This window comes from Macrobrachium rosenbergii, chromosome 6 (genome assembly GCF_040412425.1).
Source record: "Macrobrachium rosenbergii isolate ZJJX-2024 chromosome 6, ASM4041242v1, whole genome shotgun sequence".
NCBI classification, from domain to species: domain Eukaryota; kingdom Metazoa; phylum Arthropoda; class Malacostraca; order Decapoda; family Palaemonidae; genus Macrobrachium; species Macrobrachium rosenbergii.
This window is the reverse complement of record NC_089746.1, coordinates 20,831,446-20,859,293: the sequence shown is the minus strand read 5'-3', so window position 1 is coordinate 20,859,293 and position 27,848 is coordinate 20,831,446. Positions and strand designations below refer to the sequence as shown.

Here is a 27,848-nt window from a genome sequence, read left to right as displayed (position 1 = left end):
ATATATGAAGCCCCACTGGGTAACAATGTTTTCCCTACAGAGGACATTACACAAATGCATGGTACGTATTTCTATTTTTACATTCACTCATTCATTCCCTACTAGCACTGACAGTTCAGGCATCTTAAAATTAAAAGTTTGTATTAGCATGTGAACAAAGAAACTGCACTAAACACATTGTAACACTTACTTCTCTTCCAGCAACCTCTTGGTCATACAAATCCAAGGCTTCTTTCATTTCAAATAGCGTCAGAACCTTGCGTATGGAAGCAGTCCCTTTTCCCCAAAGTGTACTCATGGAACCTGTAGATGAATGTGAAAACTCTTAACACCTTGTATTAAAAAAAAATCTATTTCTACTATATATATCAATGACTGAATGCACTCAATATAATATAAACGTGTGGTTTAAGCAGCTGTCAGTCATATTGCCAATCTTTTTTTTTATTTTTTGCATAATCCTACTACCTAACAAACAAAACCAAAACCTATTTTACAGAGGAAATAACGAACGCTACAAACTCCAAAACTTTTCACCATGATATCAAAACGGAAATTTAGGTCATTTTGATAACATCACTGAACAACTGCATAATACACAAAAATGTCCACCATAATATAATTACTTGAGAAAATTAATAATGAATAATTATAATCAAATAATAAATCACATGTAGAGAACTCTATTCATATGTCCACTTATAATCAAACCAAGTCAAGTGACAAACTGTCCTGGGTAGGGAAAGAGCCTCCACCTTTGGGATATTGACCATCTATCTAACTCTGCTCATTTTAAATACTAGTGATTTGGAACTTAATTTCTCCAGTAACCACCAGGCAACATGCCATTAGTTAATGTACACAAGAAATTTTTATGAATACTTCATAAAGTACAAATTTAAAGGAAAATATAAAGGGACCAAGAGCTAGTTATCTGAATGATAAAAAAGGCTGGCAGACTGAGATAGTCTGGACATATTGAGAAGCTGCAGCATGGATGAAATGAAGAGAGAAGGGTAGACTACTTGTAAATAAAAATGTTTTATTAGAAGAGAGAAAAAAACTTATTACAGGTAATTATTACCTGTAATATTCAGTGCAGCAGAAATATGAACACTTAAAAGGATATTGTGAAAAGACGTAAATGCAGAATGTTAAGATTCATGGGCAGAGCACAGAAGGAAGACCATATCCCAGAAAATCATGGGTAAAGGGGATAGATGAAGGAAGACAGACCTGATGGGAGTTCAGGCAGAAAGCGTACAGGACAGAGAGGAATGGAGAGACTGAAGTAAACACATTTATTATATGATGACAAGGGACATATGTTAAGAATGAGTGAGGTTTAGTTAGTAAATAAAAAAAAAAAAAAAAATAAAAAAAAACTAGTAAATATTGATGTAGCATGAGAAAGACCAAAAGGAAGTACCTGAAAATCATGGAAAAACAGCATATATAAAGACCTAAATTTAATCTTCACATATATGAATTTAGGCAGTAAGTGCACAAGACAGACAAGAGTCGAGAGAAGTCATTGTGATAAATTTTTTAGAAATTACAGTAACCAAAGGTACCACAACACAGTGATACCTCATTACTCGTCTGCTTTGGAACTCGTCGAATTCAGTACTGTACTCAATACATTTTGACAGTAAAAAAATTGTCTTGGTACTTGACACTCTGAGCTAAAGCATGTCTGCGTTGAAACACGTGGCTTACTAACCCTTCCATTCAAAACAAAGGGTTCATGCTTCAGTCACTGCATTGCTTTCAGTCAGTTCACAAACCTTGTCGGTCAGCTCTGACTCTTTTGCACTTGTTTTTGCATTTTTTCTGTATTCCTTTGCATATAGTGCATCACGGGTCTTAAGAGAAAATACTGTATATTTCTATGTACAAGATGACCTTTAGATAAGACAAGTAAAAAATTATGGAAAATTTTCATGAATTTACCACATATCTGTAGTGTAAGACTGCTAAATTACAAAACCATCTGTGTATATGCTAGCTTTTGGTTATGTAAAGATGGTGTTACTACAAATGCTGTTTTACTTACTGTAAAACAGCATTTACTTACTGTACCCTTAGAAATTCAAAATAAACAAAATAAAGCCAATTCTGTATCACGTTTTTCCTACACATAGCCTAAAAGGGAACCTATTGTTTTGTTTACATTTCGTTGCCAATCACAAATAACCCCTAACAACAATACAATAATGTATGATAATTATCATACATAATTATCATTCGTACGACTGAATTGTTCTAAACAGCTGTGTAATCCAAAATTGTGTTAGTTACCACCAGAATGATAATGAATAACTAAAATCTGCGAACACTCAAAACCCTCTAAAAACACTTAGAACTGCCTATTTTGATAGTCTGAGCACAAAAAAAAAACCCTAAAAATGCTTATACCTGAGTATTTTAATAGTTTTATAAAAAAAAAGTGCATTTTGTCATGAGAACGATATGAAAATACAGTAATTAGTGGATATTTCTGTGAAAAATATCGCAAATGGGCGAGTTTTCCGCAAATAATGGGTAGATACATTCCACAAGTAGCCACAAGTAGGCGAGTCTGCGAATCGTGAATACGGCGGACTTACTGTATTATGTTTTCCTAAATATTATTACTACTGTAATTACACTACAGTACCATTAAAATTTCTGAAAGGTTTCTGAAAGATAAAGGTTGCTGTGACTTCAACCATAACTCGATGTTTACATTTTCTCAACTGGGCTCACAGAGATAAAAGTTGATTTCATTGATATGGAATTACTGTATTCCGCAAATATGCCAATAATATATAAGGTAAAAATGGTTTTATTACATTTATTATTAGTTTACTTTATAATGCGAATCTTTTCATGTATATCGGTGGTTATCGCAGCGAGGTTGAGGCTACCCTACTGATAAGCATCACTTGGAATTCAAGGTTTGATTTTTAGAACAGTGGTAGAAGACGACCCCCAATTTTTAGGGGTGAATTTTAGGATTTAAAGGTCATCTTACATGCGGAACTATGCAGTAGTAGTGATAATAGCAAGACCAAAAGAAAATTAGTCGGAAGTACAATAGAGCAAAAAAAGAGATAATGGCCATATACGAAAGTGGTATCTGCATGTTTGATCTTGCTGCTGAGAATAGTATGCCCAGAACTATGATCTCCACTATCATTAAAAATAAAGAAGTAATCAATGCAGCAGATGCAGTGAAAGGAGTTAAAGATGTGACAAAGTAGATCTCAAACCCTTGAAGAAGTGGAAAAATTGCTTATAATCTGGATTCATGAAAAACTGTTAGCAGGTGATAGTGTTTCCAACGTCATGATTTGTGAAAAAGCAAGTGTTACACCAAAATTTTACAAACAAAGCCTGGTAAGAGCTCTGAAGTTAACAAAGTGTTTAAAGCCAGCCATGGCTGGTTTGATAATTTTAAAAAGATAACTGGCATTCACAGTGTGGTGAGGCATGGAGAGGCAGCCAGTGGCAACAAAAATGCTGCCAATGAATTTGTTCATGAATTTAGGAACTACATGAAGGCTGAGGGTTTTATTCCCCAAGATGTATAGTATTTAACTGTGATAAGACAGGGTTATTTTGGGAAAAAATGCCCAACAGGACCTACATAACTCGTGAGGAAAAGGTGTCTAAAACTAATGAAGGACAGGATAACTCTGATGTTGTGTGGGAATGCTAGTGGGGACTAGCTGTTAGTAGTTTATCAAAGTGAAGTTTTCAAAATGAGCAACGTTCAAAAAAAAAAAGTTACCTATGATGTGTAGGGCAAATAGCAAAGCTTGGGTCACTAGACAGTTTTTCATGGAATGGGAAAATGAAGTTGTTGGCCTTACCATAAAAAAAATATTTACTAGAGAGAAATTTAACTCTAAAGGCAATACAGTACCGCTTTTAGACAATGCTCCTGCCCACCCTCCAGAATTGCCAGATGACTTGATAAAGGAATTTAATTTTATAATCATTAAGTTCTTGCTACTTAACACAACTCTGCTTATACGATACATTCGTACAATATGGCAGCAGAGATGGACTTCCCCCATTTTATCCACAAATAGGAAGTACAGAAACATTAGAAAAAGTATCGACTTTTGGAGTTCGGGTTTTAATCGTAATAAAAAATTTGAGATCATCGTAACACGGCTTAGGATTGGCCATACCTGCTTCACTCATAGCTATATTTTAGAGGGAGCCAGTGCCCCAATTTGTGCTCACTGTGGTGGTCAGCTATCCACTGAGCACATGCTGGTGCACTGTCCTACATTTAATCGCCTTAGGGCAAAGTACTTACTAACTGAGAAGACTATTTTAGAAATTTTAAATGATGATGTTGAGTTAGATAACCTTATGGTTATCTGAAAGACTCTGGTTATTTTAGTGAGATATGATTTCAGTATATTAATAAAGATTTTGGTCATATTTATTCTTATGCTAAGTATATATTTTGAATATAAAAGTTTAATATATACTTATTTTTTGTTAGTATATATTTTAAATATAAAAGTTTAATATATACTTATTTTTTGTTGGTTCTATCTAATATCATTCTTCATTTTTTACGTTCATATTTTAACACTGAATTTTACTAGTATGTCATCATTAACCTATTCATCATCAATCATATCATTAATTTAAATATTTTACCCTCATTATGGCGCTGAAAAATCCTGATGGGTTCCGGTGCTTGGTCTTCAAGACCTAAATTTCATAATCAATCAATCAATCAAACAACTCTGCTGATCCAGCCCATCAACCAGCAGATCATCAGTAATGTAAAAGAAACTCTATACAAAGGCACTCTTCCAGAGATGCTTTGAGGTGACCACAGACACCCAGTTGATCCTTAGGGAATTCTGAAAAAGTCATTTTAATATCCTTCATTGCCACACTTGTTGATATGGCCAAAGGAGAAGTTTCCTACAGGACCATGAATTCTGCATGGAAGGATTTATGGCCAGAAGCTGTAAGACAAAGGGACTCTGATGATCTGAGGCTGAGCCTGACCCAGTTGTGGAGAATATGCTGTCTTGGCAAATCCTTGGGCCTGGAGGTCAGTGGTGAAGACGAGGACTTATTGGCAGAGCACAGAGAAGAGCTGAACACCAAGGAACTGCATGAGATTTAGAGGGAGCAGCAACAGGTGGTGGTTGAGGAACTGTCGCAAGGTAAGCTTCAATAATAAAGAATATTTGTGCCAAATGGGTAAAAGTACAAAATTTTGTAAAAAATATTGCCCTAACAAAGCCGAAGTGTAAACTGATTAAATGATGAAACCATTTCCCATTTTAGAGCCATGCTGAAAAGATGTGAGAAGCAAATGTCAACTGATAAGTTTTTAGTGAAAATTAAACCTGAAGAGTCTCAGGTAAAGCTCAATGGCATAAGAGACAGAAAACTGAAAGGGAAAAACCACCAGAGGCACAAGTGCCCAATGTTTTATTGGAAGGGGACTCGCCTCCTAAACAATCTTCTTCCTCACCAACCCCCTCGCCACCATCCATCTATGTCATCAACGCTTCCCAGTACAGTACAGGTAAGGAGTGAAGGTACTTTATGCAGTATTTATTTATATTTAATCTAATTACTGTTTTTTTATTCATGATTAGGTATTTAGAACTTTAAGTAGTAAAACACAAGCCCATCAATGCATAAAATGCTTTATAAAGTATTATTTTATTGCATTGTGGAATGAATGAACTCAGTTTACATTATTCCTTACGGGGAAAATTTGTTTGGTATTCATCGTTTTCAGCACTCGTGGGCCTTCAGGAACCAATTAACGAAGACCAAGGTATCACTGTATATTCTCTCATCTAACATGATACAATACAGTATACGTGAAATAGTTTTACATAACCACTGATTTGCATTTCTTTCATATGGACAGCCCACAAGCTTGGTTCTTCAATGAGAGGTCAAAACTGCAGTACAGTACAGTTAAGATAGAAAAGTTGGAGAGCTAGATGATAAGAGACCAGATGGAATAGAGTAAAAATAATTAAGAAGGAAGTACACCTGGGGTGAAATTGAAGATCAAATACAATAAGTACCAACTAAAGTTTTCTAGACAGAGTACACTTATGCAGCTAACCCATACATCGAGTAGTGTACCTTAAAAGAAAATTATACACAGGCAGATACAAATAAACTGACTCCTGAGATTATTGATTAGACTAGAAAAAGACAACTCATAATGAATAGTATGTAAAAAAAAAAATCTGTAATTATCAAAGAGTAAAAATAAGTTTCATTCTAAATAACAAAACAATACTTACCTGTGTACATATATGATACTACTGCATCCACAACATCAAAATTTACATCGATGGGTAAGGTAAACCTACAAAACTGATAAAGATATTTTAATTTCTTCCTTCTCAAATACATCTGTCTGTAGAAGTAGGGACTGCGGGCAACTAAAACAGATCGATGCGCCTGGAATGAAATAATCTCCATTCACTATGATATCAATCAATTGAATTTTTTTTAAATCGTGATATTTGCAACCAACTAGTAACAATTGCCTTTGCTCAAATTTCAAGATCATTTTGATGACTTAACCTTGGTCATATTTTGCAAATTCTTCATCTGTTGCATGCAGAAAAAGTAGGGTATTAATGATCAAGAGAAAAAGACTAACGAACAGTGGCAACAGTTATTAAGGAAAGGTACAAAGCTGCTTAATAGGAGGAAAGCCATATTAATCATTGTAGCCCTCATCATTCTGCTGTCAAAGAACTTCAGTCGATGAGGTCAAGAAGTGAATTTTCATGTAAAATATGAGTTTATACTAGATAACATCATCATCATACGGGAAATTTCTTGTAAGTGTAGTATGATGATCAATGATTACTATAACAAGCTTCTGATTTTGTTGTTCTGATGCTGATCCGTTAATATCACTAGTTCAATATATGTCCCATCTCATCTTGAAGTTTTTTATCCATTCTCCACAAAAAAGATAATAAACCTTATGTGCCTGAACTAAAGGAAGTAAACACTGCAATGATGGCATACATAATCATTTCATATTCTCTTTCTTCCAGCTTACTCTCTACCCTATCCCAACAATTGATTCATAGTGTTACACCTTTGAAACCTTTTTACTGCCAATTTCCATTTCAGCATTGAATGACCTCATAGGTCCCAGCAATTGGCCTTTGGCCTAAATTCTGTATTCTATTCTATACATGATCATTTCCAGGGCTTTGGATATACTGATATCACAATTAATAACATTGTTTTAGTTTATCATTAAAATACTAAACGTACACTATTATGTGCATATATGGCAGATCTGGGCTATAAAGGACAAAAAGCAGATTGAGAACTTACATAAACCATTTGTCTTTTGTCCATATCGACAAGAGCAGTATTGCAATCAATTCTGAGTTGCCGCATCTGTTCTAGTGTATTACCAAGTGAAGGATCACCAAACTGATGGTGATCTGGTTCAGCATCTAAATCTTCTAAACCATCAGTAGCTCCACCATCATCCCACACAGGTGGAGGTGGTGGCTGTACTTTTCTTGGACGACCCAAACGACCTGGTACCCTCTCTACTGGAGATGTGTTAATAGGATCTCTTGGCCCATAACCTACAACCTGAAGTGTAAAATTTTAATGCTTCTTTAAAAGCAAACTTGTATTTTACATACACTTTACATGTTACTTACCAAAAATTAAAACAGACTAAGATCAAGATCATATAATGACAGTCCCTAACAATAACCGAGAATAAACTGAGCTCTGATACTAAGAACATTGATGGTAATGAGTTTTAGGAACTAAGTACATATATGCTAAGGTTGTGTCTACAATTTATGCATGTAAATCACATAGCAGCTGGGAGCCCAGGCCCTTGTTTGAAGTGTTTGAAATCATCAACAGATCAGGCTTTGGCACAACCATAGGGATTTCCTTCAAGGGCTTAGACTAAGACAGCTACAAAGTCTTCATTCCCAACAATTCTTTGTTACCCCATACAGCAGCAAAAGAGGTGTTATGCAGAGGCTGTGACTGGCAGTCAGTGTGTAAAATGTCAAAAGGCATAATTGAGGATTTCTATGGAGGATGTGCCATGTTTGAGTGCCTGCAGTTCCTCTGCATTATATTAGTTGGAGTCTTCATCCAGAACAATCTATTCTTAGTTGAATAAAATCTGGCTTTCTTAAGGGTCTGACGAGTGCTAGACATTCAAGGAGGTTTTCCAAGTCCAGAAGGTCTGTGTGTAGGAGTCAGGCTGTACTCACTGAGGGACAAGCCAGCATCAAAGGAAGAGCAAAGGGCAAGGTGGAGCAGCCAAGAACTATTTTCATATACAGTAATAATAAAATACTAACTAAAACACTGGTTACACAACTCATTCATATCTAACCTCTTAATGGGGAAATTCTGACACAAAAAAGGTTTATGTTGATGATGGCTGGTTTTAACATTCACATACAAGAGGTTAATGACTAGTGCAAGATGACAAGTATAATATTCATAAAAATGCTGTATTTGTCCATTATTCCTTCACTATGATAAAATGGTTTGTTTCCCATATATATATACACAGGATGGTTAGTAAATATATAAGAATACTTTGATTCACAGCTCTAAAGTAAATCAATGTTGAATTGCAAAAATCAAAGTAAACTAAACTTTCTAAGAAGTACTGTACATACTAAAAGCAGCAATTATGATTAGTGTTGTCTCTAATAAAAAAAAATATGCTTTATCAGTAGAAAGGTTAAATTCTTGTAACAATTTCATTACCAGTACAGAATTCACAGGAAGTAAGAGAAACAAAGCACAACTAACCTTCACAGCATCACTTTCATCAATTAATACAGTTACTTGTTCAATTTTGAAAGGTTTGTCTGCATCTGGATCTTTCCTTATTTTGTTCAGGTCTATTAAAGTTGCATTTGGTGCTAACTTGGTAACTGACCCAGGAGGGGGCTGGACAGGATTTGGAAGGGGCTGCCCATCTGGTCCTAATGGAGTTCCATCAGGAGCAGTGTTGAAGATGGGAGGCAACTGTGACTGACTGACTGTAGAGAACCTTTCTTTATTAGGTGATGGCTGAAAGAAGCAAAACAATTAAAGCCACATACTATAAATATCACACAGTTGCTAAAACAAAAATCTCAGTCGAACATGGTATACAGTATACTCAAGGTATAACACTAATAACCTATAAATTATATATAATTCATTCTTTTATCCTTCAGTCAGATCACCATTCTTAATAAATCAATATAAAAATACTGTAGATTCAGTTTCACGTAGACAATATAATTTGTAAGGCTCCTCCAAAGAATATCATTTACTTTCCACACAGGTTACCTCCTCCATAACTAGAGGTTGGCAGTAGCCTTAGAAAATACACATGAACATGAAAATAAAATGCAAGAGTAAAAACAAAATGTCATACACAGTAGCCATAGGGCATAAATTGACCAAAATGATAACATTAACAAGCAAAAATCGCGATAGTTTAAGATTAGTAATGTCACATCTTTGAAATATGATGGTAGCAATAACAGTTAAATACCACTCACTAGCTCAATAGCTGAACACAATTAATGTAGTCATCACAACAATAAAACTATTATTAGTGTTTGCCAAATAAATAACTATAATCTTTACTGAAAACCATGACATCGATCTTGATATGTTTGATTACTTATGAGATCTTATTTTCCATAAAAAAGCTAATGCAGTTCCATAAGATTAATTTTCTTTAATTTCAAACATTTGTTGTCCCCGTAGGGGGTTAGTGCCGTCAGGTGCACTGTAGGCATTACTTAAGGTTCTTTGAAGTGCACCTTCGGCCCCCAGCTGCAACCCTTTTCATTCCTTTTACTGTACCTCCTTTCATATTCTTTCTTCCATCTTACTTTCCACCCTCTCCTAACAATTGATTCATAGTGCAACTGCACGGTTTTCCTCCTGTTATACCCTTTAAACTTTTACTGTCAGTTTCTGTTTCAGTGCTGAATAACCTCATTGGTCCCAGTGCTTGGCCTTTGGCCTAAATTCTATATTCAATTCAATTCAAACATTTGTTAAGCTTAATAGTTATAATGCAATTTCCTTATTGGGCTTAAGATACCTCTGTGTACTTAACTTCACTACTACAATACAAAGCATACAGTTGCAATACAATCATGTGTTGACTGTGCCACAGTGAAAACTTGCATTATTGTTGCCAACTTATAAAAAATGCTATATTATTATCAGCTTATTAAATCTAGTACAGCTACTGTATAATCAGATTCCCGTATCTAAAAATACACACTCGCAGTGTAAAGACAAAAATATGGGTAAATTACCATCAGCACCTTCAACAGGAGGAAATCCACCTTAGTGTCCCCCTTATCACAAGCTCACCCTCATCCCACTATGCTTCACCTCATTAACCTTTAATGAAAGCTCAAAATTTTTTTTTCTTAATGTCCATTTTTTTCTTGTCAGTTCTATTTCATTATGTACTTTTCTTCTAAGATTTTATTCTTTGCTTAAATAAATATATGTAAATATTGCAAATAAATGGACTTCAACTGGCTGGAGGGATATTCTCCAATTCTCTCTGATTTTCTGGTGTCTAAGAACATATTTTCATTAAACCCGTTATAATGCTATCTGTATACAATCAATTGCTTGCAATCAAGTTTTGAAGAATATAACCTAACTGTATAGGCATAGAAGTGTGCAGTCTTTGTAAAAATAAATACTGTACCTGTAGAATGAATATACAAAACTTTTATAAAGAGCTACTTATTCATTTTTGCAACTGCTCTCAAAATCAAGCAAGTACAGGTAATGAGAAAGACATTCTTCTAGGCAGTAGAAATGTTCGGTTTCCAGGGTCTAAATAAGCATTCAGTAACTTACTCATCTGCATCTTCTAGGCATTGAAACATAAATAAAATTAAAGTTTTTTCTCTCATATGGCCACACCAAATACAATTCTACATTGCCTGTTTCATCCAATTTTCATGCACTCAAGCAGATGTAAGTGTAAAATCACAAATTTTTTTGTACATAAATACTGCATATATCAAGAAAATTCTAATCCACTGTACCAAAATTGCATGACCACATTGTTCAAAACCACAATGCTTGGAACTCATTTATCAACTAACCTGAACAGGAATGGGATTGAACAAATTTGGATTTGGATCGGGATGATTACGAGTTGGTGCTCCTGCTGGAAAGTGCCTCTGACAAGCATGGACAGACATTCGTCCATCATCAATGCCTAAAACGTCTATCCATCGTCGAAAAGTTGTGGGATCTTTGCTCTTCTTTGCAGAATACACAACAACCGCTGAATACATAAAAAATATTTTAAAGTTTTGATATTTTCTATATAAAAAATATTTATATGTTCTAATATTTTCTACATTAACAATGACACCACAGAAAGTTATCAACAACAGGATGAAAAAGATCCTTATTCCTGAACAAGTTGATTGCTTACTAAGTATACTTATACCATGACAGTGAATGTCATATGAGGATTTCCTCAATCCTGTATTAAAAATTAATTATGCAATATTAATGTAAAACACTGATTTGTTCAGAGCAAAATATCATTATTAAAATATTTTAGATGTTGTAAATAAGAATGAAAATCCATCCTTGATAACATCTAAATCGCACAATAAAGATTGCCGTATTAGAAACTGAATACAGTACAGTACTGTAATTGTTATTTGTCGAAACCTTAAAAATTACTTTCATGAGTGTTTTGTGGCAAAACTGGTTGGAATCTATCGTCAAAATGACCTCTTGCATCAAAAGGACTCACATGAAATTAAACTTTACATATCACATAAGACTAAAATTTTGTAACTTTATACAGTCACCACAAAAAAACTTCAAACACCCACCTGATAGGAATAAAGATCAGAATATTGTTATTACAATAATCAAACAAAAAGAAAAGTTTTGCTCTCTTGCATTTTACTCAATATTTTGATATTTCTCTATCATTTTTAAGTAGTATTTCTCTTATTCTTTTTGGCACAGAATGAGCCAAGTCACTGAAACATCGATCATCATTAAAATCTTCAGACCAAAACCTCCAGATAGCATCCTTCAACTTGGGCACAGATGTTTTCTCTCCTTCCATGGCATTCAGACATCATTTGATGTAAGCCCTGCAATTATCCATAGGACTGAAGTCTAGTGTATTGCCAGGTCACTCTAACCTTTGAATATTATGCTCCTTAAATACCTCATTAACGTCTTGTGATCGGTGGCAAGGGGCTCCATGTTGAATAAAGGCTAGCATACCAGTACAGTAGTGCCTTATAAGGACACAGTTCATACTCTAAAACACTAGCATACCTCACACCAGTCACAGCTGTACTCTGTCGAACAAAATATAAACCACTGCTATCCCTATATCCAATGAAACATCCCCATACCATCACATAAGCTGGATGCTTTACAGTTTTGACTGTAATACCTTGATCCAAAGTGGTCTGATCCTCAGAGTCTTTCTACCTTCTTGCCAGAACTACGAATGATGTGAAAGCATGATTCATCATTAAATACGACATGTTTCCAAGCCTTTTCAGTCCAGTGCAAATAATCTTTACAAAATTTCTTTTGCTTATTCTTCATGGCATCTGAAAGGAAAGGCTTCTTTGCAGCAATGCAAGAGACAAGACAAAGGTCTTTCCCCATAGGGGGGCAGTGCTGTCAGTGCACCTCATGTGGTGCATTGCAGGCATTACTTCAAGGTCTTTGCAACATCTCTTCAACCCCTAGCTGCAACCTCTTTAATTTTTTCTACTGTACCTCGGTTCATAATCTCTTCTTCTATCTGACTTTCCACCTCTCCTAACAATTGTTATATAATGGAATGGCGAGGTTTTCCTGTTCCATCTTTCAAACCTCATACTGTCAAACTGACATACAGTACAAGCCTTTATCTTTGATTTTCCATAAGAAATTTGTTTTGGTACTTTGAGGTCATGGTACCTTTTACTTTGGTGAGGTTATGGCATTTATTCAATACTTTTTCTTCATCTAACCTTTAGTCTGACTGTTTCTTCAGCCATCTGATGAAGAAAGCAAACACAAACCATTCTTTGCCTTTATTTAGATATTACTCGTGTCTCTTCGAGAATCACAGTTTAGTGTATGTCCTTGTCTCTACAGAAAATCTTTTACTAAACAGTACTATGAAAAAAAAATCTTACATCTATATCTTTGCCACAACTGAAAATTTTTAATCCTTTGCCAAAACAGTTCACAATAATTTTAATAAAATCAAACTTTTCTCCAAGTGAAAAGGCTGTTCTTTTTTAATACCATTTCTCAGGCAATTTTCCTATCAGTGATTCAGAGTTCATGATCTTACTCTGCTCCTATCCCTCATTTATATGTATTTCCAATTTGTGCTTATAAGGCTCTTGCACCCTTAAAGACTAGCAAGGCATCTATTCCAGATTGTATTTCAGCATGATGCCTCAACAAATTCACAGATAAAACTAGAAATTAATTATCCAAGTCTTACATCTAACCTACATTTTGGAGACATTACTGGTTCAGCCTTTCAAAAAAAATTCTAATCCTTCAAACTATAATGTTATTGCTTTGATTCTATAAATGCTTACTTCTTACTTTCTTACTCTCAAAAAAATCCTTGAATCATCTTTCAAACCACTTTATAATGTTATCACTTTGATTCTAAAAATGCTTACTTCTTACTTTTTACTCTCAAAAAACCCTTGAATCATCTTATCACTTCCATACATTAAAATTAGAAGGGGGTCCTAATTTCCTATTTTTGAAGATGTTTGACCACCACCTCTAGTGGAATACATATAAAGAATCATCTGTAATCAATCTTAATATCTATGACATTTAACAGTTTTGGATAAAAAGACCATTAAAATCTGGAATAGATGCCTTGCTAGTCTTTGAGGGTGCAAGAGCCTTATAAGCACAAACTGGAAATACATACAAGTGAGGGATGGGAGCAGAGTAAGATCATGAACTCAGGATCACTAAGAGGAAAATCTGCCTGAGAAATGGTATTAAAAAAGAACAATCTTATTATCTATGGCATTTAACAGTTCAGGATAAAAAGACAATTAAAATGTTAAGTGTTTGAGATGTAGTATTACAAAAAGTACTGAAACTTTCCAAAAAATCCTCTTTCCTTAGACAGTTAAAGAAACTGAAGTTTCTGAAATGCACATTTTTCCAAAATTTTACAAGTATATCAGAACCATGTGACATTTTAGGGGTCTTTCTCTTGCAACATATTTTTCAGTGTGATTGTTATTCATATGTACACAGTATCTCACAGACTGGCATAAGACAGCCAAATTCTTTTCCATTTTTTTTTTAATTATGTTATCAAGTAAAAATGAACATTTGCCTGTACCCTTACTTTTTTACTCTCCAGCAACTGACAGACATAAATACAAGGGAAATAACCATTGTCACTTTTGTTAAGCTCTTAAGAAAATTTGAATACAGAAATTCAACTGAACCTCCCCAAACAGCATAAAGGAAAAAAAAAAAGGAATTTGTAGTAGCAGTTTGTACATTTTTTAGAACTAAGTTATAATTGTATAGGCACCTTTAGTACAAACAAGGTAGGCTAACTATTAACATGGAAAATTTCTTGACTCATGCTAACCACACAGGGAGTTAGTATCTCCTAATTCAGTGGCATGCAAACAAAAGATAAATCATAAGCATAAATTCTGACAGAAAAAACAAAATGCTGTGGATTAGCATGCACAGCAAGTTCTTACAATGGATACCAATACAGTATACAGTAGTAATGCATTTGAGAAAAAAAAAAAAGCAAAGATAAAAATGGAAATTATTGCTTCTTAAACACCAATATATATGAGAAGAAAAATATATCTGTACAAACAAATGTACTGAAACATCATTAATGACTACCTGGAGATGAAGCTCCACATCCTGGAACATGGCACCTACGGGACAGCACTGGTATCCTGGCATCTCCACTAACTGACATTTCATTGACCTGCAAACATGTATTAAATGTTATTTTTGTGAGGACATTGTTATAGATGCAAAAAACTGAAAATGGACAATGATTTCAAGAAAATGGTAGATACTATTTCACAAATATCAATATACACTGTATTCCATGGAGAAAGCAATTACATCTACAGTGTTCCCTGAGACACACTGTGCTGGGCAAATATTTGCCAGACCTACATATCAAACACTGCATGCATACACTGTACTGTATTAACATCCATACAGTACAGCCTATCTTATAAAAATTTTTTTTAACTACACACATATCACACACATGTAAAATAAAATTTTATGACTATGGTAGTCAAGTAATTAATTTAGTATATGTATGTGCTCTATGTCAACAGCCAATATACAAAATGAGGTTAATATATACTGAATTAACTTGAGATCCCCCTTGAGAGGAATATACAACTTATGAGCCTCCCTTGCTTGAATACAGCCTCACTACCTCATAGTTAAAGGCTAAGGCACATCCCATAAAACAGCCACATACAGTACTGAATATGAATGCATTATGGGTGAAATAAGAGGATTTCAAACCTGTCTCAAAAGATGCTACAGTTGCACCTTTCTTTAGCTGTCCTGGTTTATTTTGCCCAATTGCAGGCAGTCCCCCAGGTTACAATGGGTCCAGCTTATGATGTTCCGAGGTTACGATGCTTTTCAAATATATTCATCAGAAATTATTTCGCGGTTTACGACAAGTTCCAGGGTTATGACGCTTATGATCCCAATCTGATGGAAGAAATATAGCTCCAAAACGGCAGAGTAATAAATATTTGTTTTTTTTTATGAAAAACTCAATGAAAATGCAGTTTACATTTTTCAATACATCCAAAGCATTAAAAGTAAGGTTTTCTTAGGATTTTTGACAATTTTATGACTTACGACGCAGTGTAGGAATAGAACCCCTGTCGTAAACCAGGGACTGCCTGTACATCTAAATGCAAACTTTATAGCCCATGATAACTACCATTGTCCATTAGTCTCACCTTCATGTATGGGCCAAAGACCTGAGTTTGATGAACATTGGTTTTTATATTATAAACTTAATTATTTGACAATTTTACCCAACTTCAATAACTGACTTGCTGAAAGTAGATAGAAGTTACTAGCAGACGCAGCACTTGTGGGTAGAGGGGAAAATGCTACAAACTAAGGATGGATGTCCCTGGCTTTCTTTGCTGTAATTTATGGTACGAAGTGAACCTGAATGCTGTAACATGAAGATACAGTCAAACAAATTTTGGGCTACAGCCTTCTTCTTCCCACTGTGAAGGATACAGTGATATGCAATAATTTTTTACACAATGGCTGAACCTTTTATAAGACCATAAAATATGAGTTTTAAAACAATAAATTATATCCAATACTCCATTTGCAAATATAAAAAATTACTGTCATTATGCTGGGTGAATAAATTCCAGTGATATCCACTTGCACAAACCACATATACCCTTCACCATTAAGTCACAACTGACAAAGAACTGCACTTTGAATATAATTAAGAACAATGACGGAAAATAATCCAAATACAGTATTGTACTGTTTGAGGAAATTAATAAATGAAGAGTGAAATTAATGAAATTGGAGAACAGTACTTGATACATGTCAGGTAAAGTGAAACTAAGACAAGGAGGCTTTTATGATGTGACACAAGGGACCTTCTATTCATCTAACACCACTTCACCAATTTCAGCCAGTTATTTAACTCACTTTGTATACCTAACCCTGAAGCAGCTAGGCATACAGTAGAGTGCATTAATGTACCTACAAGTATGCATTTGGATGAATATAGACTATTAGAGCCATGATACTAGATATTGGAATGACATTTGAAAACCTGATAACCATAATATTCAAGCAAAATATTCTAAACAGTGCCAGGAAAAGCACTGAAGTTTGAAATATTCAGCAGTTACTGTAATACGTATTAGAACTTGGCATAACAGTATTTCATATTAGGAATACCAAAACACAGGACTGTAAAAAGTAACAGAAACCCACTGTTATCCTAGAAAGCAGGGGCATCATTTAGGGGGGCAGCTGCCCCCAAGACTCAAGATCTCCCCCAAAGCCTTAACTTGCCCCCCTCACCCCACCAAACCCCAAGAAGTAACAGCAACTGGTTTTCCATTATTCCTACCGAAATTCAAATGTGTCATCACATTAAGTTATATTTTTCTATCTATCTATCTATTTTATGTGCTTCAAAAAGTACATAAAATAGCTCAAAATAAAAAAAAACCCAGGTGATTAGGCTCGCTTCACTCGCCAATCCACCTTTGTCCCCCCAATAAAAATCTGAAATGACGCCCATGCTAGAAAGTCACTAATAACCATTACCAAAATGGATTAAAAGTTTTATTCTAATTATGACTGTTGCCATTATTATTAATGTTATTAATATTATGAATGTTGCCAAAACACTGAGTTCACCAGCGCATTAATACCATTTTCTTTCCAGAAAGTTAAAGGAGGTGGTCCAAGAATGGCAGAACCCTACAGAAGGTAAGGCGCCATATTGTACAACTGCAAATCAGGAACCCTTGAATTAAGAAGCATGGTTTTCTGTATCAGACTGTAGCATAATCATTAACTTACAGACACCAAGGCAGGCTACAATCCTAAATAAAAATATACAAAGAATTAAATTTTTTATGCCAGTGTAGCATTAAGCGAACCCCCCATAGAATAAGTCAGTTGTTTGCTATGGCATGACAATTTCTCGCCATCATATCAATACAAAGGCACCAGTATTCAAATAATAATGACTGCAGCATTTTTTCTTAATGAATTGTAAAGGCCAAGTTAATGACAACAAATCTGTCAATTTTCTATATCTCTATTTGATCTTTCCAGCATCTTTCAAAAACTCTCAAAGGTCTTTGCCAAATTCTTTAGCATATGTAACAAGTTCTGTTTTTTTTTTTTTTTTACTTTTGTCCTCATCCACTTCATGATCTCATTACTTGCATAAAATCTTGATAATGTTTTTGGCCGACAAAAACTTTTAACATACTGAATAATTAAGTTGTATATTTAGACTTAATAGACTTTAGATTAAGAGCTTCAGCTATAAGATGTCTTTCTTGTCTTCAGAGTATGCTTTCCAGAATATTACCATATTTAGTACTGTAACAATAACAATAACACAAAACCATACAGTTTCTATATGACCATGGAGTAATCCTTTCATGAAAAAATACCCAACCTCCCAAGAAAGTGTATCAGTAAACCAATCTGTAATTACAATCATCCCATGACCACATTTAATTTACAGCAGTGTTATAAAAAAGATAACATTAACCCACAAGGTGCGGCGCGTCACTAAAATCGTCGCTTATGCTGCGTAAGGATGACATCGATATTATCGACGCTTTATTTTCAAATATCGCACTAAATTTAGTCCCTCCCCTTAGCATGACATCAGCAGTCTCACCAGCCATTCAGCTCACTATTGAACATAAAAGATGCCAGATTTCTCTTAATCATAGGTATAAAAATAGCAAAATTGTAAACCTTCCGTCAGCCCGGGGGCGGGACCAGGGAGGCTTTTGTATCCTGAAGTTGAGCAGCGGTCAAAGATTTTTGTAAATCTTTCTTTATTTTGTGAATTTTGGAGATAATAACTTCTGATGATGATGCTTATTCATTTTCATCATATAGTGATATCGAGATAGATAATTACAATGGCAGTGACGACAGTAATATTGGTTTTAAAGTTAGAGTGCATAGGGTAGTTAACATACAAATATACACCCATTCAACCAATTAATAACTGTTGTATATTTTTTGTACTTTTATAGGTGTTTCTTGAATAGCTAAGGAGTAAGACTGTCATGAAAAAATTTGAAATTGTCTCAAAAAATACTGCACGAAGCATTCTAAAACTAAAAAGTGGCTTTTGAAAAAATGTTTTCTTTCCAAAAAATATTCTTTTTAAATATAAGTTTATAAAAGTATCTTATAATTTATTTTTGATTATTAATCTGTGACACAAGGCAATTACAACCATGTATAGCATTAGGTGATAAGCTAAAAAATGAGCAAGAAAATATTGGTTCTATTACTGAAGTTGCAAATGCATAATACTGCCATCGTCCTTAAGTGGCATCCCACTAGCATCTCTTGGGTTAAGGTATTGCAAATTTTCCTCGAAATGTGAATCACCTTCAAGATGTGATTTGTGCAGCTCTCATAAAAATCAACACAAAAGGCATGACAGATTTCATTACTCAATAGTAGACCCCACTACTGTACCACTGAAGAACCAAAGCTATCAACCTTCCAAGCTTAGGGTATGAAATTTACAATGTGCTTGCAAGGTTACTCAGGGCTGAAGGGGGGATAGAGTGTAGCCCTTCAGGTATGATGCTGCACCCTTGGTTAGGTTAGAATTCCTTATTATATGAGAAGGTCAGCTCCATTCATGGTGCCTAGGTTAGGTTTGAGAAGTTTAGGGATCCATTAACCATCCTCCCTTACAAAGTGGTTATTTTAACAGCTTCCCAAAGCTTGTGGCATTTAAAAAAATCTGTCCTGAAATTTGCCTCAAAATACCTTGTTAATGAAAATGCTCTAGTGTTAGCCTATACGGATAAATCCTTAACTAATATATCTTAGGAGTTGGGTTCCCTCATTGCTGTATAGAGTTATAGCCCTCACCCCTTTAGTGTACGTAAAGTACAAAACATACCTAAGTGGCCTACTAAAACATGCCCCTTTAACCAATTAACCATCCTCCAGTCCCTTGAGCAGTATAGGATAGCATGTTAAACTGATGCAAGGTTAGGTTAGGATCATGTGGTTACCATTTGGCCCACGAGATTTTAGTTTTTCCTGCACTGTTTACGCCGGATTAAAAATGAACCATTAATTTTCTCGCAGCTTCTCGTTTAGTTCTGAGTATAGTCGATTTAATAATCACTGAATGATATTGCTATTTATATTTTTAATGTATCCCACTAGAAAAAACCGATTCCCGAAGTGGGCCCCTCAACCTGTAATTGTCTTGTAAGGAGATAAGCAACCACAACACCATAATTGTTGGCTGGATAAGAAACCACGAAAGCCGATTTGTTCGCCCAAACAATAACCCCTTGGTGTGAGTTTATTAAAACAAGATTAAATCGTTTCCACGTGAGTACTGCAACTTGCCTCAGACATTGGGAAGAGCTGGACATTTTGACACGAATACCCATACTGGTCCCGTGCACATCATTAACGTAAATAAATTAACGAAACCTTTTCAGTATAGGTACATAGGAGAGAGATAAGACCTGTCCCCAACCATATAAACTCCGCTGGGAAGTATGTAGGTAATATTAGTGTCATTAAATTCGTCCACTTTTATTCATTCCTTTCCGAATCTGGACACACCATCACACCAAAATCTTGGTGACAATAGGTGTCCTCAACGGCTCATGGGATTCAAATTCATACGTCAGGTTCACGAACTTACCTTTCACTTATAAATATAAACGCGCAAAACAAATATGAAAGAGATCAACAAATGGCGATTATGGCGTCGATACAGATGGCAGCACCATCAGGGGAGTCTCTGAAGTTAGGAGGACTGCTACGCGCGACATTTTCATTTGTTTTTCAAATGCGACAAATCATTTTGTATCAGTTTTGTAATTTCATGGGACCTAATTTTTTATAGTTCCTTATATGTAATAGTTTTACAGGCACTCATGGAATAAAGGGGTCAATGAGCATTTCATTGCGTGTTGCATACTATAAGGAATCTAAATTTTTTACGTTTTCTAATCATGTTCAAGTCACTTCAGACTTGGGTATTTTATAGCTATTGTCCTATAAATCTTACAAGCTAACGTGAAGAAAACTATGATTAATGAAACGCCTGTAGACTTTTTCCTTTTTTATACTTCAGAGAAACATTGTGTTATCACGCAAACTGTCGTGGTGTAAAGCAACATAAAAATTCACTTCTGGGGAAGATGGCAATGTAACGCTTGACATATTCAAAAATGTTGTTTTATTCATGTATGGCAATAGTTTTCGTTAAAATCGACAAAGATTCTTGATGCTGGCCAAAGAACAAGATTTAAGCTTACCCAACGTCCAGTTAGGTGAGAATATCTTAAAATCCAAATTCTGTCACAAACTTCGTAAAATGAATTATTTTCGTGGCTTTACAACGGGTTAATAGACTATCGCTTTATTATTATCATTCCCTAGTGCTCTTTCTATCAGCACTAATGGAGATATTTACGGATGACGCTTTAGGAAATACTCGAAACAGATTTTACACTTACTGTAACAAAACCTTTGAAGAGATCAACTATATCATCCTGCGTATTATCTGTTAAATCTTAAATACCCAGGAGTTTTAGTATATCGCAATATTTAAAAGTAAAATGAGTTGTTTCATGCAAAGGCAATTCAATTAACATGCATAAAATTGGCTGTGACTTCCTCATTCAGCCACCAAGAGGGATTTAAATTGATTTCGACTTTCCATATGGCGGAGATGGGTTGATTTCGGTTTCAAGTAGTAAACCTAATTGCGACAGGCATATGTACAGCAAAGTCGAAATCAACTTGTATATGTTTTGACAGATGAATAAATAAGTTACTATCATTCTTGTATCAACACGCAGTGCTCATAGGCTCGAATCCTGGCCAAAGTAGATGCATTTCTCATACAAGGATTATATATATATATATATATATATATATATATATATATATATATATATATATATATATATATATATATATATATATATATACACACACACACACACACATACTGTGCGTGTATGGATCCTCATTCAATTATTTAAAATTATAAGCTTAAGTAGAAGACAATCTTGCCGGTTGAATTTGTATGATGATCCATTCAGTGTCAAGTCTCATAACAAGAGAAATGATATTGTAAAGCCACTGTCAATCTTCCCTTGGTCACACATCTCACCTACCTACTCTGCTCTCTTAGTCACCATCACTGGTCACTTTCTAGGAAGACTAACAACATGCTAACTGATGGCAACGTCTGTATCAAGTTGCAACATAAATCTGCTACAAGTTCATTAAAGTATCTGTTGAAATCAGTCTGAGTAGAGGAACAAGTGCCAAAATCTACACTTGATTACACCCTTAGACTTTTAGGAGATGAATGTCAGTTTAAGAGCTGATGCCCACGAAGAAACTTTGGAACAGGAAGCCATACACTCTGCCCACTGGAAATCAGAGTTCTCTGATTTAAACACACACAAAGTGACACCAAAAGTATGGCCAGTGCCATCCCCACTCTCAACACACTTCCACCAGCACATCAATCAGAGACTACAGTGCCCATGTTCAGGGGAGGAAAATTGAAAAGTGGACTGTATTCTGGCCCAACTCCAAGGCCATGGTTCACAATCGTACAAACACTGCAGATGTAATGAAGCTGGCTCATTCCACGAGTCAGAATGAGAACAACGGTCACAAGGCTGTACATCAGTGAAGAGCTACTGGATGCTTTTAAGTCCACTGTAGTCAAGAATGTCTGTATTATTGTTTCATTTCTCTTTAAGACTGACAATAAGGCTGCACACAGGTATGCAAAGAAACGTAGCCTTGAAGAAGATCCATCGACAAAAGCATAGCTCTTCCCCCCCCCCCCCAACTAAGAGGCAGTTTTTAACAAACACCGCCACCCAGACTTTATAGAAGAAGATGAACATGCAGAGGCCATGGATTGACAGCACCATTGCCCATTATTTGTGTTCAGGGACTCGGCAATCACCCCCATGCTTTCTCAGAGGAGCTGTAAAATACATATTATTAGGGCCAGTGAAGTGGTTTGTAATATGAATGGTTAATGACGTGTTCTCACGACTTACAGTCCTGTGGCTTTCATTAACAGATGGTTATCAGCCACCAAGTTGGAAACAAGTCTCCAGCTCATCCAGGTCCAACATGGCTGCTGAGCAAAATCAGCTATCCTTTGCTATATACCTTCAGTATTCCTACCAAACAATGGTCATCATGTTTACCTCGTCCAAGATTCCCACTGTCCTAGTCTTTCCCGTCAAGTTCGAGAACTCTCCTCCCTTAGCAAAGTATTTCAAATCTTTGGGATACTTGTCTGATTTGCCCACCAAGTCCACATGACAATGCCGAGCAGGAACAAACCACTGCATTTCCTACTTGGACCGATGCAAAAGTCATTACCCATCTGAGAAACGCGAGTGTTCTGTATTCAGCAGAATTCAAGAATAAAAAAAGTAGCATAATGGCTATGAAAAGCCTATGATGAACTCATCTGGTAAGATTGATGACTTCAGAATGCCAGGTCAACTACAGATGCAATTCACCCCATTTATGCGTCAAAAAAACACCCCTTTTGGAGAATGATATTTGAATATACACGTGTACTCTGCTTTCAGACTGGAATAAGTACCTTAGAAGTGATCTTTCATCAAAGTTTCTGGTGGTTAGAAATTCCATATTAACACACTGTATGCTCCACAAGAAGGTGTAGACAGTTCTTCAGGCATTGTCAGCATTTCCTCTCTTAGCTAAGGATAGCTGCATCCCACTATGTCAGAATACTTAACAGGGAACATCACTGAAATGAACTCCAAGGATGTGACCGGTCACATGAGCTGTTGCTCTATTCTTGTATGAGACCTTAACAACTCTTGAACTCCTTTCTACCATCAGAAAATATATATCGAATAATGCCACAACCTCACTGCAGCCCACGACTTTTTCCAATAAGTAAGTAGGAAGCCAGACTCTAGGAGTACTTGAATGGGAATAACTTGATGTGAAAGTTCATCACTCCCATTGCTCCTTGGGAAGTTTTTTTTTACCAAAGACTGATTGGAATAATAAAAGGTTATCTACTGGCAGTTACATATAAACCAAATTAATACTTCTTCAGTGCCAGAGACTGATAATGTGATCAACAGTTGAATGCTCTGTCATGCGAGGAGCAACAAGCCAAGAGGACCGTCTAATGCCAGACAAACTCTTGTACAGCGGAAGTATTGGCTTAATTCCATTTCCCCTAAACTTGGAAACGTTTTTCCTGAGAGACGCAGGCCATTCCTTCAGTGATGTGCTGAACCAATTTGTGTAAGTGGTCTGAAGAATACCTCACCTCTTTATGTGAAAGTCATGGAGACATAATTGGAATGTTCTGTAAAGTCAAAGGATTTCATACAAGTCATTGGAGAAAACTGCAAGATATATGATTGCCTTCCAGGAATTCAATAAGGCAACTGAGCATTACACAGAGAAGTTTAAAAAAGTGGATATAAATCATTAATACATTTAATTGCATCTCTTCCCCAGGTTGTTGTTATGGTTGTTTAATTGGTTGCGAGTTATCCACTTGTCCACGGTTTGAGTATTTTTCTCTGAGGATTTCTTTCTCACTATTAAGCATGCCCAGCAGCGCTCCCCTTCTCTCTCCCTTCTCCTTGTTGTGGTTGAGCTGTTGTCTTGGCCTCGAATAGTCTCAGAACTCATGCTGGAAAGCTAAGCTTGCAGTAATTTCACCTTTAACTTAGATAAAATGCTTGAAGTGGATGGTAAGTGATTGAAGTTCCTACTTACCTCCAGCAATGAGCCAGTTAAAGCTGTTTCTGTCTTGTTAGGTGGTTCTAATACTTCTTCATTGTTGGAAGTTGTTTTCATTCCATGTTTGTTTTGATGGCCTTAGATGGGCTCAGCATTCACTTGGAAGTTTCGCTTCCCCATGAGGTAGGGGTTGTCATTTTTATCATTTGTGAAGATTCAGGAAGTCTGATTAAGATTTTGTTAGTATTAAAACGTCAAGAAGTTATTTGTTGAGACTGGTAACTATGCTGTGGTAGATACACCCTCAGTAGCAAATGTATGCAATCCTTTATTTCCTGATTCTCTTCATATTATTAAAATTAATTGTTTGTTTCATGGTATCCACATCCTGGCTGACTAACCTGTCAGTCAGTTGTCTTGTTACATACCAAGGCCCTTTGGTTTAATTGTCATTGTACCCAGGAAGTCACATATAAGGTTCTTATGATAAGTGGTGTGAGTCAAAATAGTCCACTGAAGAAGTCAGTATAATTTATGTAGTAGTAAAGAAATTACATTTCATAGCTATGCTGCTGTTAAAACGTAAGATGAGCACGAGTTTTACCTCACATATATCATTGGACAGTTAATGCCATTTATCAGTGAATAATTGCTAGCTGATTATGAGTAATAGATGAACCTGAGTCCATCAAAGCCTAGGAATGGTTTGGTATGTAACAGCAATGCATAGCATTTGCAGTCTCTCTTCTCACTCTGCTTTTAATTTCAAGCCTTCAACTGCACATTTATTTGTATAGTGTTTAGCCTCTGGTTACCCTGTTTTACTCTTTCACACAACTGTTCTGCAAGCAGAGTGTGGCATTTTGACACTTATACCCAGCCTTTTCACTCTGTATTGCCATTTTTTCTCATGGCAAACACTCCTTTGTTATGTTTTTTTCTTCCGAAAAAAATCCTGTCTGTAGGTGACAAACAATAACTTCTCTTCTTTTTTTTTTAGGTTCGTAGGTTTGTTACTCCTAATGACTTCCCAAACACATACATTTTCCTATTTATTAGTAGTCAAAGTAATTCTGTACAGTAAATACAGAACCAAGAGGGTCTTTTCTTTCCACTGTAGATTCCTAACGACTGTGGAGCTAGCTGTCAACGACATGTACATATCTCCTTATTTATAATCTGAATCCACGATGTTAGGTAATTAGGCATGTGTGCACCAGGCAACTCAGCATCTCAAAATGTGTTCTCACCCCATGTCCACCAAAATAAGATTACTACCGTGAGTTCCCACATGTGACACATAAAACACAGCTGCTATCCACATGGCCACCTTTGTACAAAGTCCAGACCCCAGTACTGTATTCATGCCCTAAGCCAAAAGACCTACAGGGTGCGATGTCAAAAAAGACCTACAGGGTGCGATGCCAAGGGTAGTCATTCCAGAAACTGTCTCAGCCTACAGCTGGTATAACTTCTGGAATGATCTGTGAGAGTAAGATCCCAGGAATAATATTTATCCCGATGCATGTTCATTATCTGAATGTTTATAAGAAAGTGACATTAACAATCCTTATGTACATTTTCCAGCCTGCTTGAGTTTGAATATTTCTCTACTAAGTTAGAATTTATAATTATGTTATCTCAAAAGAGTTTACTGGTAGATTGCTTATTAGTCTTTTACACTGACTTGGCCTCAGAGACCACAACAGTCACCCCTTTCATCTTAAGCCCCATCATCCATTGATTTAACGACTTTTATCACTCCTTTTCATTATATATCATTTTTTCTAAAATCAACACGAAAAAATCTTTATTTTGGAAATCATCATTTTCTTATTTTAGTAAAGCTTGAAGTTGGAACTTGATGCCGAAGTGCCTATCAGTCTGAAGTGAATAGTAAGAAATATACTTGATTTGAATATGCTCAAGGAAAAAATAAAGCATCTACAGTGCTCTGGTGCATGCAGGTATCTGCTTGTGGGTGTTCCTGTCACAATTGAAGGTATATGGGCTGTCAGAAGGCAGAATATCTCATGAAAACGCAGCCGAGTCTCCTGTGTCTAAAACTGCCCGAGAATTTTGGGACTTTTAATTTGGGTCTTCAGTTTGTAATAAGTTCGCCATATTATACTGTGTATATATATATATATATATATATATATATATATATATATATATATATATATATATATATATATATATATATATATATATATATATATATATACATATATATATATATATATATATATATATATATATATATATTATGACAAATTGAATTGATTAGACACTGAGGACCCAGATTAGAAGTCCCAAAATTAGCCATAACACAGACACACACACACATATATATATATATATATATATATATATATATATATATATATATATATATATATATATATATATATATATATATATATATATGTGTGTGTGTGTGTGTATGTATGTATGTATGTATGTATGTATGTATGTATGTATACATAAAATACACACACACATATATATGTGTGAGTGTATGTATGTATGTAAGTGTGCAATGCTTCTATCAACTAAAAATACGTCTCCCATGAAAGCGAAGCCAATACACTTAAGAGTGCTACTAATCTCCCCAAAGCCCTTGAAATTTTTTCAGGATGAAAATAGAAGTGACCCATGCTATTTTGCATTGCTGAATGCCTTTCTCTCATTTCTCTTTTTTCGCTCTCTCCCTGTCTCTCCCTCTCTCTGTACCTAATACACACAGCACACACACACACATGCTACACACATATATATATATATATATATATATATATATATATATATATATATATATATATATATATATATATATATATATATATATATATATATATATATATATATATATATATATAAATACTCGTATATTATAAAACGTGTATGGCCAATTGTGACGATTAACCTTAATTATATATGCGGTTTTCCATTTATCAATATTTTCCATACGAAAGTTCATTGTACTTTCAATCCCTTATCCAAATATTTTAGTAATTCCTTTTTATGCAGTGTACTATCAACACTGTATAATGTACAAAAGGGTTTTTTTTTGCCAAGTTTCATGTATACTTTTGCCTTTATTCCTTCTCCTTTCAAACTTGAAATTCCCTCTTATCTGGGCCCCTTGTCACTGTCGTTGCTGTTGGCACATTTGCTAACTCCCTATTTCTATTCATGTCCGCTTTGATTTTTCATCGGTAACTATCTTCAGTACATCT

At 35.3% G+C, this 27,848-nt stretch overlaps 1 protein-coding gene and 1 long non-coding RNA gene across 2 annotated transcripts in view; one reads left to right on the top strand and one right to left on the bottom strand.

Annotated features, from left to right (window-relative positions):
* LOC136839295 (uncharacterized) overlaps positions 1 to 20,504 on the top strand; it is a 40,100-nt gene extending 19,596 nt beyond the window's left edge. Inside the window, exons 2-4 of the long non-coding RNA XR_010853289.1 lie at positions 4,945 to 5,186; positions 5,311 to 5,554; positions 17,528 to 20,504. This is a non-coding gene — a long non-coding RNA (uncharacterized lncRNA). The remainder of the gene's footprint in view (positions 1 to 4,944; positions 5,187 to 5,310; positions 5,555 to 17,527) is intronic.
* Positions 1 to 20,641, bottom strand: part of LOC136839291 (uncharacterized) — a 33,572-nt gene extending 12,931 nt beyond the window's left edge. The window contains exons 1-7 of the mRNA XM_067105140.1: positions 20,525 to 20,641; positions 14,950 to 15,037; positions 11,157 to 11,341; positions 8,827 to 9,090; positions 7,357 to 7,626; positions 6,297 to 6,456; positions 191 to 303 (exon numbers count right to left, since the gene is read on the bottom strand). Coding sequence (XP_066961241.1) covers positions 191 to 303; positions 6,297 to 6,456; positions 7,357 to 7,626; positions 8,827 to 9,090; positions 11,157 to 11,341; positions 14,950 to 15,028 — 1,071 coding nt within the window. The 5' untranslated portion in view covers positions 15,029 to 15,037; positions 20,525 to 20,641. The remainder of the gene's footprint in view (positions 1 to 190; positions 304 to 6,296; positions 6,457 to 7,356; positions 7,627 to 8,826; positions 9,091 to 11,156; positions 11,342 to 14,949; positions 15,038 to 20,524) is intronic.
* Positions 20,642 to 27,848: the final 7,207 nt, after the last annotated feature.